Genomic DNA, 15298 nt, shown 5'->3' on the forward strand with positions numbered 1-15298 from the left:
AATGCTCGCTCATCTTTGGTGTTAACGACTTTGTTGCAATCATGAAAAAGAAATAGGCATAAGTAGAGCATTTGATTAGGAAAGCTAGGTAACCTATAGTCTTTATTGGTAACGGACTGGATTCCATTAGAATGCAAGTGGAGTAAAGGGTGCAAAAAAAGCTGAGCAGGCAGATGATCAAGACAGCCTAAGCTAGCGCGGGTGCGACTTCATTGGAGAAACGTGGGAGAGACTGCTTTGCAGTGGGTGTAGTCACGATTGTGGCGATAATGCAAATTGGATTTTATTTGTATTGTATCAAGTTGTATAGAGATCTTGCATTCAGCGTGCTGTTATTCGTTTCATACAAATCCTGGAGTAGCATTCCAGGTTGTCAACCAGGCAGACAGTCTTCAGCATTTCTTTTTAAGACAGTGTATTAATTTTTAAAGTTTATTTGATCGTTATGGTAAATAGCTTTTTGCAGTGTGCATAGTGTTAGTTTTCATTGAATATTTTTCCATCAGCTTTTGTTACAAATGAGTCTATAGCCATCATAGCGCTCATTGTTGAATTTAGAGGTTTGTTGCAATAAATTGTCTTTGAGTCACTGGCAGTGGTGGGCTTAATCTTCTCTTCCACTGTAGTGCAGAAGCCGAAATATTCGAATGCCTTGAAATTTTTGTCGTTTGTGTGTTGGCCGAGCCAGTAATCGTGGTTCCCACTGTCTTTTTGCAAGGTACTCGGAGCGCGCCGATCAGTCGAGAAAGCATGCGCTTGGAGGTCAGTGGATTGCATGCTTTTTGTCTTGTAGTGTTGAGCTCACTAGGGCACATTATCTCGTAATAAATGGTGCAGTCATGCTTTTCATGTAAAGAGGTGCTCTGCAAGTGTGCTGTAGATGACGTTCAAAGATGTTGCAGAAAGTAAAATGATGCATTTCGGTACCATTCTGTGCCGACATGCTGAAAATTTTGAAGGTGTCTTGGAGCATATATTGTCCGCTATGACCTATGTCACTATGCATTCATCTTTTTGTTGGTGTGAAGGCAGAAATAACCACGAAAATTTATGAAGCGAGCTAAAGTGTTTTACCTTGCAAATTCAAAATAGAAGCAGACACTGCCAAGAAGCACACCCTTTCACGTCATGCTTTAGTCTCAAAAAGGATTCGAGATTGATTTGTTTCAAACTTTATTTTGCTCTTAAGCACGCAAGAAAATAGAACAAATTTTTATTTCAGTTAAGTAACTAATTTAAACAGCTGTTAACTGAAATTCAGAATACTAATTCTGCATTAAAATTCATGACCAGAAACCCCATGAAAATCTAATTACTTTGTTATGTAGACAAGAAAGTGGACGTTTGCTGTGAAAGGCCATTTTTAAACTTGCCGTGTGTCACATGTCACAAATATGACTGACATGGAGTGCTATCTCGAGCTTAAAGTAATGCTTTCCATGTGAGAAATTCAATTTGAAGTTTCAGAAAAATATTTGCATCAAAATTAGCTGCACTTATTGAAGCAATGGCCCCAAATGGGGTCACTGGGGCTGAAGAAGATACGGGTGTTGTTAAATTTAGGTTGGACATGAAATACCCTACGTGATGAAAATTAAGCTTGTGTAAATAGTGAAGTTGAGCTTCGGGGTGAATAGCGATTTTGGTAGAATAATTTAGATTCGAAATGTATATACCATATGTTATAAGGAAATAACATATTTGTCATGACCCAACTAACCTGTGCAATATTTTTTAAAAATGGAAACAAGGCATGCACAAAAGCAGTGGTGTAGCCATGGAGTGCTCACCGAGCTTGTGCCCCCCCCCCCCCCCCCCTCTTTTCAAAAGTTTTTGCTGCCATGGCACACGGGGGGGGGAAATGACCATATAAAGGGTGTTGCCCCCTATCCCCCCCTCTAAAGAAATCTTTTGATTCAAAAGAAGTCGAAACAACTGTGAATAGTGACAGGATTTTACTTCCGTTAAAATGCAAGAGACAGCTTGTAAAACATTTCGTATTTTAAGGTTAACAAGCTTTTAAACTTGGAATATGATGAACCGGTAGGATAGTAAGATGTTCATTTAACCTTGAAGCCGGGCTTTGTGGCAGGGTGTATTTTTTCTGGCGAGAAGTTTCTCATTTGGTACCCCTTCGCTGTAGTGAAACTATATTTGCAGAAAAACTGCGATTTGGCCTAGTTGGAACATATTCATATTGAAGTTTTTGCACTAACACATGAGGACAAAGATGAGAAACACCAAATTATTTTTTTGAAAACGTTCACTTAAAAACCCTCAAATCTGCACAATGTAGAAAAAAAAAAACATGAACCCACGTGAGCATGTGATCACAAATTGTGCCATGTGAGCTGCTCACAAGCTTTTTGACCAGATTGTGGAAGTGTGAGGGTTTTTTCAAGTGAGCATATTAAAAAAGAATAAACCAGTATTGTTAGATTGTGCTTGTTTGTGTTTCTCATCTTTGTTCACGTGCACTTGCTCAAGAACTTCAAATATGACTACGTTTACATAAGGTTACCTGTGGACTAATATACATTTGAATAGGTACTTTCACAGCTTATCACCCCTTTACCACAGTGAAACCACCTTTACCGGGGACTACATACGGACTAACATCTATTCGTTCATTTAAATCTTCGAAGTATTCTACAATTTAAATTTGAATTGAAATGACTTCGAGTACAGTAATATTCATTCAGATATTCAACGCATTCGAATATTTGCGCAAGCTTGATGAAAATTATGACAGTCTTCCGCAACAAAGTGCTTCATGCTTATGCTAATGAAACAAAGAAATTTAATTTTCAATTGCAATAGTGCTGCACTGTGTTCTCTTCTTAACGTCTTTTAAGTGGCACCATTTTCATGGCGCAGTTTGGAAACAATGTAGCTCTGTCAGTGGCATAAAAAACTATCCAGTTTGTGTATCAACTCCCGCCAGTTTTCTGAGGCATGTCAAGGCCTTATTGTTTCTGCCATCAATAAGATATATCGGCCACTTGCAAACCAGCAATGGTAAGTTCGAATGATCGAGATGCACGTGCCTTATCCATGTACAGTCGAAACCTGCAATAACAAAGTCGCCAGGGAAACCGAAAAAGAGAATTTCGTTGCCACGAGTATGAGACATAAAAACAGTGATACGGCCAGCAGAGCAAAAATTTATTGCCAGAAGTCGGTCAACTTACTTTGCCAACCCTTGCCATGCAACAACTTCAAAGCTCTCCCTTCGCACTGGAAAAAGTGGTCCATTGCTACGTCGTCGTCATGTTCACCGAAGAAGGAGCGAAGGGTGTCCAGCAGATCCAAAACAACCCGCCGGTTAGGTTTCTCTGCGTGCATCTTTTCTTGGTTCTCGGTGTTGTCAGCTTCGCGCACGCTTTCGATAAAGGCCTCGTCGGTCACTTCCTTGTACACGACTACATTGTCATCGGCGCGAACGAACGCATCAACGGTGAGTTCATCTGGGGTGTCGATGGCTCGAAGTTACGCCCAGGCGTTGGTCAGGGATAGAGACACTGCACTGCCACCACTCTCGCCGTCAAGTGCACCTTCATCCAAATATTTGTCTGGTGAGGCCGAAGCGCAATCCGTGCGTGATGCTTGCACGGTGGTGGTGAAGCCCGGGTGCTTGAATCAGTTCTCAATCAGCGACGGGGATGTTGCAACCCATGCGGCGGCCACCATCTCAAAAGCCATGCACAAGTTGGCGTCGGTGGGACACTTGTGACGGAGGTTGAGTAGCAGACGTTGGATCAACCTCTCCCTGTAGGCGCACTTGACGCTCCGAATTACGCCTTGGTTGAGCGGCTGCAGAACGGAAGTGCAGTTCGATGGAAAAAAAACCAAGCACGTGTTTGTGAGCTCTGTCTCGTCGATGTGGAGAAGCAGATGTTTACAAATTTTGAGTGCGCATAACATGCATACAAGCATATTTTCAACCAGTGAACCTTTGGTGGGAGGGCAAAATAAGACCCACACCGTGGCAGAATATTCATTATTGCGGGATCGCTGTCCAAAAACATTTTGTTGCCGCGAGATACGTAATACATGGGCTTCTACGAACGTTCGCCGGGGATCCGGAAATATTTTGTTGCCGCGGGGATTTCATACTCGCGGGGTTTTGTTATTGCAGGTTTAGACTGTATACATAAGATGTGCGTTCTTGTACTTTTTGTATTTACTTACGAAAAATAAATTTGACCATGGAGTTCGTTTGCGACTATAACATTGTAGGTGACGCGGACTCCCGGGGAAAAGGCAGTGAAAACATCATTGCCTTTTGAAATATATTTGCATGCGGTGAGAGGCGCTGGCAAAGATGCATTGACCATAAAATTAGCTTCGTATGTATTGGGTTATAATGGACAGTTTTCAATAATCTGCAAGGTGGCTTTCCTGTAAGATTTGTTTTGCAACCAAGAATTCTCGTTCACAAACTGCTTTTATCACTCATTGTGTTTGTTCACAGACTGCTTTTATCGCTCATTGTGTTTTTGCCTTTCTCCTCTTTGACATTTTGTTGTACTTGCGTGCCTTCACTGGAATTCGGAGAGGTTAAAGCGCAATGAGCGAGAAAAGCAGACTGTGAACAAGAGTTCTTGGTTGGAAAACAAGCCTTACAGGAAAGCCACCTTGCAGATTATTGCAAATTGTCCATTGCCACTCGTTCAACATGAATGTCGCTGTGGATTTAAAACAGTAGATAGCATTACAGTTTTAGCAATTGCACTGTATGTTTCATGGGTGCTGATTTCGCTTGAATATTTCTTGACGTATGCAAATTTATTGAAACATTATTGTTTTTTTTAATAGGTTATGCTTTCTGCATGGGCGACATTGTATAAAATGCCTAGAAATCACTGACAACTGCATTTAAACTAAAGGTGGTGCTGTAATGTTGCCCTGTCTCTTACTATTTGAAAATTTTTGTTTCCTTGCCCTGCTAGAAGACTTTGAGAATGCAATGCCATAGTGCTTTGTAAAGTGCAATGACCAACACTGTTTTCTTAATCTATGTGTACTTCATGTTAGGCATTGTAGAGCTGTTCTGAAAGGCATGTCTCCTGCTCCAAAATGAATAACTACTGCTCAAAACCTGCTTCAATTCTGCTAATGTACTGCTTCACAGGCTGCTGTAATACATACAGTATTTTGATACTTCCATTTCTGAGACAATGTTTTGTTAGTGAGGAGCTGATATCAGCTGAGTCTTTTGAGGAGGGCCATAAGTCAATCAATAATCAGGTGGATTGAATGATGAAGTCGGGTCTAATTGATGGCTATGACAGCATCCAGCATGTCTTTATTCTGCGCTTGCTTCCCGTGTTTGCCTGCCATCAGCTTTTGCATTGCGAAACCTGCAGTTCCTCTGCTGCCTGCTCTGACAGGTAATACTGGAATCACAATTGTATATATGAGGTGTGTTCAAAAAGAAAAATAATTTCTCTAATAGAGTGCCAATCACCAGAAAGAGCGTGCAGCAGCGTCAAGACGCACATAGCGGCAAGCTTGGGCAAGAAACTCATTTGCCACGATTCGCTCCGACCTTTAGTTTGTGAGCTACAGCTGTTAAAGTGAGCACATGGACAAGCTGTTCTTCGGAAAAGTACCGAAGTGACAATGAAAGCTGGAAGAACAATTTGTGTATGTGTGTGTGGAGTTCTGCTACAAACTTGGGAAAAGTTTCAAAAAAAACTTGACTTTCACAGATACATTTCAGTTTTAGCCAAGCGTACTGGGAAAGAGTGTATGAGCCTCGCGCAGTGCTACGAGTGATTCAAGTGTTTTGAATGCGGTAAAATGTCTGTCGGTGACGGTCAAAAGCCTGGACGACCTTCGGCTACAGCAGATGATGACCACATCAAGAGTTCATGCTGTCATTCGAAGGAATCTTCGTTAGACTGTTAGATAAGTTGCTTACAAAGTAGGAATAATAGCGCAGGATATTGCCATGAAATTTCGATTTCTTTGATCCCGAACATACAATCAGATTGGAAGGCCACTATTTCCAATCCATAGAGGAGACCCAGGGCAATGCCAGAAGAGACCTGTGGGCCATTCTAAAAAGTGCATTCCAGTAGAGAGAGAGAGAGACATATAGAAAACTTTTATATACATATTTATTTATTTATTTACATACCCTAAGGACCCGGGAGGGCATTACATAGGGGGGGATTAGGATTTTATATATATATATATAGATATACAGGGAGTAGGAGGGAGATCGCCTGGTACGGACCACCCCTCACTGGCAATAGGTGGGCTCCTCGTAACAGAACTCTAGGGCACCTTCCGAAAATGGTAAAAACTTTGGGAATGGTGCATTGCTAGTAGAGGGGAGTTGCTTCACATGGCAAATGCTTTAGAGGTTGTACCACAAATAGTAAAGGTGCTATAGAAAGAGTTCGTTTTTTTTTTTCAATGCCCCTCATATGTTGTTGAAATGAGGGGGGGAAAATTGGTGAGTAGTGACCGATGGTCTGCGAACCCCTCCTACCACACTCCTACCCTCTGTTTCGTTGTGCGACCCTTGTGCAACAGTTATAAGTTATTGCGATGAAACCTTTTTGGCACTTGAAAATGCTGGAAGTGGGTTTGACTGCGTGTGATATACCTCTCGGTATACTGTAATCACGTATGCTGGTCTGTTTCAAGGTCTTTGTGCTAACTTACGACGGATCCGATTGTTGACTTTGCGTGGCTTTTTGCAACGATTCCCACTGCTACGTTTTATGCTTCCTCTTTGCTTGTTCGTCATGGGACTTGAAGCTGAATAATTTATCTCGCATGTGTTACTGATTTGGAGATACTGGAGCAGAACGCTTGCAGGACTGGGATCGCATACTTTATTTAGTATTGGTGGGTGGCTACTGAAGAGGTGCAGCATACAGTTTTTCCAATGAGCATGGGCTGTCAGTGTTCTGAAATTAATTGGATAGATGCCCTCTTCTATCACCTTTATTTCTATAGTTTATTGACTAGCTCTAGCATAGTTTTTAAGCACAGTGATTGAAGTAACTTGTTTCTACTTGAATTAATCTGACAAAATTTTATGGTGTATACGTTGCCCAAATTAGGGGAGACGCTTCTCGAAGACACTTTTTTGAATATGAAATTTGAGATATTTATGGAACTTTTTATGTTTATTTCAAATATATAATTAGTTTTCTTGCAAGTTGCATACTTTCAGCTTTGCAACATGACAAAGTAAAATTTTAACCCTTTTGCCCCCCCCCCCCCCTTTTTTTTCATCCGTAAACTTCCCTAATATCTTACCATTCATAGATCATAATGTTTCAAATAAAGTGTAGAATATAAATAACTAATTAGGAAGCACATACAAAATATGCAATAGGCGTGAAAAATAATAGACGTAAAAAAGCCCATATGTCACCTACCCTGGTAAAGGTTTACATACAACTTTTCATTATATAATAATATATTGAAATTTAAGCTAGATAATTGTATTTGTCATTGGAAAAAAATATAGGCAAAATTTCATGCAGATCCAAGCACTAGAAGTGCCTGAAAAAGGAGGGGCACTTTGAAAAAATGGCGAAACTTGTGTTTAAAAAAAAAACAAGTTTTAGAGTTAAAATGGAGTTTTTATTTATAAAAGATCTCTTTAAATTTGATGAAATTTGCACACCAAAAAAACACTCCTTCTTGTAGTGGCCACTGCCACTAAAATACATCAGCACCATGAGTTTGTCCTTCTCGGCATTTTCGAGCCAACTCCTCACAGACATTTCGCTCACAGGCAGGGCCATGAAACGCTTGCCAAACTTCTTCCACTCCATCTGGCAGAGCCTTGTGCCTACTGCAAGCTAGGAAGAAGTTCGACAGGACTGCAAAATCTAAACCAAGTCCCGTGTCGTGGGACACAACAGTGCCAATGCCATTTTGTGGCCACGTTTGTGCCACATACCGTCGTACATAATGGCAATGTCGTCCCCGCTAAGTTTCCTCACAGTGAGCTTTTCGACCTCGGAAGATTGGCGCTGACGTCATCCATTTACTCATCACGAACTTTCTGGCTGATGGCTGTGAATTACTTTTGATGGATTGGTTTTTGCAAGCGAACAACTGCCGCGAATCAGACCAGCCGCTCGTAGCCTTTTCTTACAGAGCGCGCCATCACAACAGCTTTAACGGGCGAGCAATGGCTTTTTTCATTCATAACGAAGATATATACACGATAAAAGCATTGTTCAGCTGCGCTTCTAGCCAAGACATGGACCCCGCAAGTAGGCTCCACAGCACATACAGGCGCGCAGCGGCCAATGGTGGTCCGTACCATGTGACAAGCCAGTCGCTGAGCTCGAAAAATGTGCGAAAGCGTGCTTCTTTTTATTGTTTCTTGCGCCGTATCAGCGAGGGAAACTGTCCTTTTTTGAAGAGTGAGGCTCGACTGTTCACCTCATGCGATTGACAATGGCAAGCGAAGGCCTATTATCAGTGGCAAGGTACTTGAAGACTGCATACTTTGGGCCTTTTAACAGGCACCTTGTGCTCTCTAGATGAAATTTTAAAGCATTTCTAGTTAAGTCTCGTCTTCTTCTTTTTTTTTTTTTTTTTTTTCAGAACAGTAGAGGTACTAATCCCATCACAACAGGGGAAAATTTTAAAAATGGTAATTTTGAAAAAAAGAACGTGTGGTTTTGGACCCGCATCTGCCCTTAAAGACCTACTATGATGGTCTAGTTACTGCTTATGGTGCTCGGCTGCTTGCCTCAGTGGTGCGGGTTTGATCACAGTTGAGGTGTATGCATTTAAGTGAAAGTGAAATGTCAGGGGCCCATGTACTTGAACGTTCTCATTTGAAATGCCAGGTTCTATTTATTATGCAAAGCTGCGAAATGTAAAAATAAAAGCGATGAATTGAAGACTGTTTCGATTTTATGAGATTTCGATGTAGTAGATCATGCCTGGTGTAGCCAATGTTTTGACAATCTTGTCCCCGTCAAAGTTTCAGCTGCGTACATTAGCGCGAATATGTGTGTCCTTTGTGCCATCTCCTCCTCCTCCAACCTTGCTCTTTTGTTTGGGTTGGAGGAGAGGCTGCAAGACATGTACACTTATGAGAGAATCTATATGGACCATGGCTGTTTCTATATGTTTGTTATTTGCCAAATCTTTGCGTCGTTTAGAGAATAGTTGTCGTGTTCAGAGCATTTCTCCGACGACTTCCGTCTCAGTAATTCTCTCAAAGGCTATTTCGTCGAGGCAGTGCTTTCAACAGCAGACAGCCCGCGACTAGACATTGTAACAGCGATTTCGGTACTCGCTTTTGTGGCCCGTATACTTTTGCACAAGGGTGTGTGTGCATGTATGGGCCAAAGTTGGCAGTTGCAGACTTTACCAAGACAAAACTGCTAGCCAAAACGTTAGCTCCAGCAACTCCCTCCGTTCTAAATCTTTTCTCCTATTCGAGCTTCCACCTTTCCCTGAACATTCCTATCGTAAGCTGTCTTATGTGCGGTGAATAGGTAATATACCTTCAGTGGGAAATGTATTTATTGTAGGCGCACTTCATTGTTGAGAAACATCCCTCAACACATTGAACAGGATTTTTAATCTACAGAGGGTTCATAAGACGTCAGGCATAAACAGTATTTTTTTACTTCGTCATGCTCATAAAGTGCGAGCTATTTTTATTCACTTAGTTCGAACTTTACCTTGCTGGCAGACGACAGAGCCAAGTTTTGTCCCGGCATTCCATCACGCTTTGGTCAACAGGCACATTATGGCATGCCTGTAATGGTGGTCTGTTAATTATTTCAAGATTGATTGTGGAAGAAGTACGTAAAATTATGCAAGCAAAGAGCCAGCAATCAGCTCAAAGGCTATCTTAAAGGTTGCTAGAATGAAAATGCCAGCCTAATAATGGTTATGGGTAATTATTCTGCTCTGTACCTGTCGCAGTGGTCTAGTGGTTACACGGTTTGTTAGTTTGTACCAAGGTTTATTAGTTTGTATCCTGGTCACAGCAACCACATTTTGATAGAGACGAAATATTTGAGGTACATGTACTTGAATTAACATCCTGACAGATACGAGTGAAAGCGAAACTGCTCTAGCTCACTCATAATGGACAGCGCTACCTGAAACTGCCAGCAGCAATCAGTGAAATGTTCAAGGTTTGCAATATTTTTCTCATCTAGTGAAAATTCGCTGCAGTGTTCCAGAATAATCTTTGGGCAGCACTGCTTTCTCTCTCAGCCCTGGCACTACCCATATATTCCACAAAATGCAGTTGCCACAATTCAATTAAAAATTACTCCAAAAAATGTTTAAGCATTCTTTTTTTAAGTTTCCTTTTTTAATGTATTAAGAGATTCTGGTGACATGTGAAGGATTAAGAAACTGAGCACCAATTGATGAGTGTAATTTACTTTGCATTATGGTGCTAAGCTGACTGCATGAAAACTAATTTTAGGTGCATATCTCTTCCTTTGCTGCGTAATTTTCTTCGCTTGAACTATATGTGAGTGAGTGTTAGTGTTTTTCTTATGCTTCGAGTTGTCATTTTTTTTTCATTTTTTATTTTATGCCAATTCCTCGGTGTTATTGTTATCAACTTTCTGCATTCAGTTATACTTATTTTAAGACATATCTTGGATCTTGTATCTTTGTAATGTGCTTTATATTATTATTCTGACCAAACTTCATAGAGTAAATATTTGACTTTTAAATAAACGAGAGCCAATTTAGTCTGACGACATCATCCTGTTTTTACCATGATTTGCATTTTTATTTACGCAAGAAACAGTGTTCTGTAGCATACATCATCCGGGTTCAGCTTCCTGAATATTTATTTATTGGAAAATACCTTACTAGGCCAAAAGGCACAGAGTAAGGGAGGTTACTATGAAATGTGAAGTAAACTTATTAGGAGCAACTTTACAGTTCATGGGATACTGTGCAAGTACTTCGGCGCTGTAACACAATTATTTTGAAGACATTTTTAAGCTGTACAAAAAAGACAGCACATTAACATAGAACATACATGCACATGGAGCACTGTTCTGTGTGTGCGTTCTATGTTTCTCACGTGTTGCCTTTTTAACGTACTTTAAACATGTCTTCAAAGATCGATGAACCAGCTAGCCCATTACTGCAGCTGGTCTGTCTTCTTGCAGTGCCAACAGGACGCAATTTACGAGGTAAAAGCCGCTCGTTTCTCCAGTGGTGGGCAGTGAAGGAAGATTCCGACGACGAGGAGCGGGCCGAAGGGACGAGGCCACGCAAGTTCCATCAAGTGTTCGGGCATTCCAGCATGGGCCCCCCAGTACGGGTGAAGAGGAACAAGAAAAAAGCTTTCGCAAGGAAAGATCCGCTGGTCTGCGGCCAGTGCTTGTACACCACGTACTACGTGACCCACATGAAAGACCACATGCGGACGCACAGCGGGGAGAAGCCCTTCAAGTGCTCCAAGTGTACGGCTGCATTTACGCAGGCAGCCAACCGCAAGCGCCACATGCGCACCCATCACCAGGGGATCTAATCTCACGGCTCTGAAAATTTTCCTTCTTCAGATTCGATTGTAGCAGACAACAGAGGACTGTCATTAAATTGCTTTTTTTTTTTCATAAATTCAAAAATGCAAGTAGCGAAGACAAGTAAGGGTGGATGACAGGAGGTGCCCAGTGTTTTGCCTTTGCTAAAGAGGATAAGCTTGTACAAACTAGACCAACAATCACACTCATTCAAGTGAATGTGGTCGTTGTTGATTGTCTTATGTAAGGCGAGCATCATGTTGATATAGCTCGGTCTGGGACAATGGATCTGTGAGCTTGTCCTTATATTGCTGCTAAATATCGGTGTTCATTTGTGATTCTGTATGTTGACCTTGAAAATAATGGCTTAGTGTGAAAGGTTGATTCAATAGACCTCGTGACTAAGCCGCTCAGTGCGTTGCTGTTACCTATACCATTGCTCTTGTCTAAATAGATGGCTACTGTGGTTGAGCAATGCATAAAGAACATTGGATAGCAAAGGCATATTTTGGGCACAGTAATTTGGCACAATTACTGAAGGTAGGGTGCTAGAGCAGTGGTTTGCACCTTGCGTGTTGACCAGTATTAAGACCACTTTAAAAGTTTCAACTTTAGTTTCACAACACTGTGTGTGTGTGTGCTTTCATTTTAACGGTATGCATTGATATCATGCATTCCATTTCTTTTTTCTCCATCCATCATTAATATTTGAGGCTTCTTCATTTTGATTGCACACATGAAATACTGTTTTGCTGTAGACATGTTGTAGTCCTTGTTTTTGCCTCTGAATACGTTGTCAAGGAGTACTGTGCTCTTGTGGACCTGCATTTCATAACTTGTCAGAATGTCAGGCTGTTTGAATCCAGAATGAACGTCGAGCAATGTCTGTAGGGGTGAATATATTCATCATGTACGCACATTGCTCGTCATGCTACAAGTTTTCTAATTTTCTCAATGTGTAATTTACTTCGAGAAATGCACATGCCTAGCCTTGTCTTCAAGTGCTTACTTGAGTGGAGATTTTCGAGCCAGTCGCCTGTGCAAGATGCGACTAGCGTTGTCAGACTTGTTTGGCTGTGCACAGGCCACGTCGTTGTGGCACTGTGCAAAGTTGGATATGACAGCCTGTCATGACTGTTACTGAGACATCACCTCAACCTGCACCAATGTTGTGAAAACTCTAGAAAGTGAAAGTGTTGTCAGGGTTTAATCCTTCGCAACCCTGCCCTAAGTCATTTTGTACAGTTATAAATGTGCGTAATGCACACATTTTAAGATGCTATTCTCTCACCCATAGGCTCTAAATTTCATAATTTTTGTAAGCTGAAATGTCTTATCGTAGTGTTAAGTTACATGGATGCAACATGCTATGTAAAGCTTTTTATGTTTTGTTGTTGCTTGCTTTTTCTTTTTCTTTAGAAAATCACTGCAAGTTAGGTATACTGCTGCTTATCACTAATGAAAAAAAAAGACATAAGGTTTCTAATTCCAGCAGATGACATAACTGGGAGCAAAAAGTGAAGAGTGGGGAAGAGAATGTGATGTGTCGCGTACCTGATATGTGTGTAAAGAAAGAGATATATGTTTCTTTTTTTCCTCAAAGAACTAAAGGAATATGCACTATTTGTATAGGCACTGTTTGGGTAGTCAGGTCAAGCAGTACATCACGAGAATTGTACCTCACAGGGTTACAATGAACTGGCTGCAGAATGATTCTACAAAAGATTTTCCTGGATCTGAGGGGGCTGTGTCTGTATGTGAGTGACTCTGTACATGTGAAAATGTTTTCCTTTTGTCTCAATAAAGACAACTTTGCATTGCTTGAAGCATATTCTCAAATATATACTTTTACGTGCAGTCATTATGTCATGTATTCACCACCGTAATAAATTTAAGAGACAGTGCATTCATACTGGAATATACATTGTTTTTCACTCCTGCGGAGTACTAGTGAAATCAGCCATGCTGTTATTACTGTTTGATATGGGGGCCAATATACTATCACTTTGACAATGCATAATTTTGGTTATAGTAAGAGTACCCGTTGGGCAGAGACATGGAATAGTGTGTTAAACTAAGACTTAAGCAAAACATCATAAGGGATTACTGTCACACAAGCATGTAGTGGATACAGTAATAATGAGATCTAACAGACAATCGTACATTTACCGCCAGTGTCCATAACCACTTCGCGCGAAATTGGAAACAAAAGCTTAGCACCTATGGAGACATTGGGGCTCGAACCTGGGTCCGCTGGGTGCCAGCCCAGTATTCTACCATTGAGCTATGCTGGTACTTTTTTTTTTTCCCATGGTATTTAATAAAGTATTTGTACAATAAAGACAAAATGAAGTGAACAAAAGTACAATCAAATCCGAAAGTAAGCGCTCAAGCATTACTCATAAACGCTAAATGGCTAACACAGCGCGAGTTCCTTACATGGAGAGTTCTTCACATCGTGTTATACAAACAAAAAAGGGGTGAGGTCAAACAGTTCTTCAAGACGAAGTACCAGTCCGGTCTAAAGTCTAGCTCGTCGTAAATGTTTTTTAGGTGGATAGACATTTGAATGAAGTGTGCGCTTGAAGAGGTAGTGGGCTCTGCATTGCGGTCTTGCATTCGTGTCTTCCACAAGCTGTGCATGCCCATGAGAAAAAACATATCATATGGTACTTCATCAAGCGCTGCTGGTAGAAGATAACGTATTGTGTGAGAATTAATGACGAAACGTTTTTTCAGTGCTCGCTGAAAAACACCCCAAAACAGTATGGCATCTTTGCAGCTAACAAAGCAATGTTCAATCGTTTCCGGCACATCACATAGACGGCAGTTAACAGACGGAATAAAAATACCCTTTCTTTCTAACCATGTGTTTACCGCCAATGTTTCAGAGTGGAGTTTATAGAAGAATGTTTTTGAATTCGGTGGAGTGTACATTTTGCGCACTCGCTTCAACACATCGCGGCCTGGAAGATTGGAGTACAGTGAGCGGTACAATGGAGGTGGGAAGAGTGTACTCAGTAGGTCCTTATACAGCACCTTGCGCGATACTGTGTACAGGTATTCTACAGAAAAGCGAGCTTTAAGGAACTGAACTGCGAGGTAAACTTCCTGCATGAATCCCCACAAGCATGGGCGTTCGGAGAAGTTCGATGAAACAATTAAATCTGGTAAGCAATTAACAAGTGTAACCTGCAAGAAGGAACGGATTACAGGATGGGAATTGTCTCGAAAAAAGAAGAATCGGGACACTATTTGCCATAAATAAAGGTGTTTTAGTCCTAACCCACCGTCACTAACTGGCTTGAATATATTGTCACGACGCATGGGCTCAAAAGTCGAAGACCATATGAAAGTAGCAAAAATCCGATGAAAGCGTTGTATATAGAATCTTGTGCAATGAATAAGTTGCCATACATAGTAAAGTTTTGTTGCTAAGAAAGTATTGCAAGCTTCAGCTCTCCCAAATGTCGAAAGTCGATAGGGAACAAATGTCTGGGCCTGTCGTTCAAGCTTAGGGACGCGTTCCTTCCAGTAATGCGCACTGAATCTATATGCATGCAATGGTGCACCGAGGTATGTTGGAGGAGTTCTTGTCCAATTAATCCCTGCAAAGTGGTTCGGTGTGCTACCCCACAAGCCAAACCACAGTCCTAAACTTTTAGAGGCATTTAAACGAGCTCCTGATACTACGCCAAACTTTTCAATAGTATATACCACATTTTCGACACTTGGTTTATCTGTGTAAAAGAATGCAACATCGTCTGCATAAGCCAATACTTCAACCTCACTGC

At 41.2% G+C, this 15298-nt stretch overlaps 1 protein-coding gene across 3 annotated transcripts in view; it reads left to right on the top strand.

The window, feature by feature from the left end:
* LOC119185444 (uncharacterized) overlaps positions 1 to 13330 on the top strand; it is a 28950-nt gene extending 15620 nt beyond the window's left edge. For all 3 annotated transcript variants that reach the window (XM_075873949.1, XM_075873950.1, XM_075873951.1), the window contains 2 exons: positions 719 to 762; positions 11148 to 13330. In XM_075873949.1, coding sequence (XP_075730064.1) covers positions 719 to 762; positions 11148 to 11512 — 409 coding nt within the window. In that variant the 3' untranslated portion in view covers positions 11513 to 13330. The remainder of the gene's footprint in view (positions 1 to 718; positions 763 to 11147) is intronic.
* The last annotated feature ends 1968 nt before the right edge of the window (positions 13331 to 15298 follow it).

This window comes from Rhipicephalus microplus, chromosome 9 (assembly GCF_043290135.1).
Source record: "Rhipicephalus microplus isolate Deutch F79 chromosome 9, USDA_Rmic, whole genome shotgun sequence".
NCBI classification, from domain to species: Eukaryota; Metazoa; Arthropoda; class Arachnida; order Ixodida; family Ixodidae; genus Rhipicephalus; species Rhipicephalus microplus.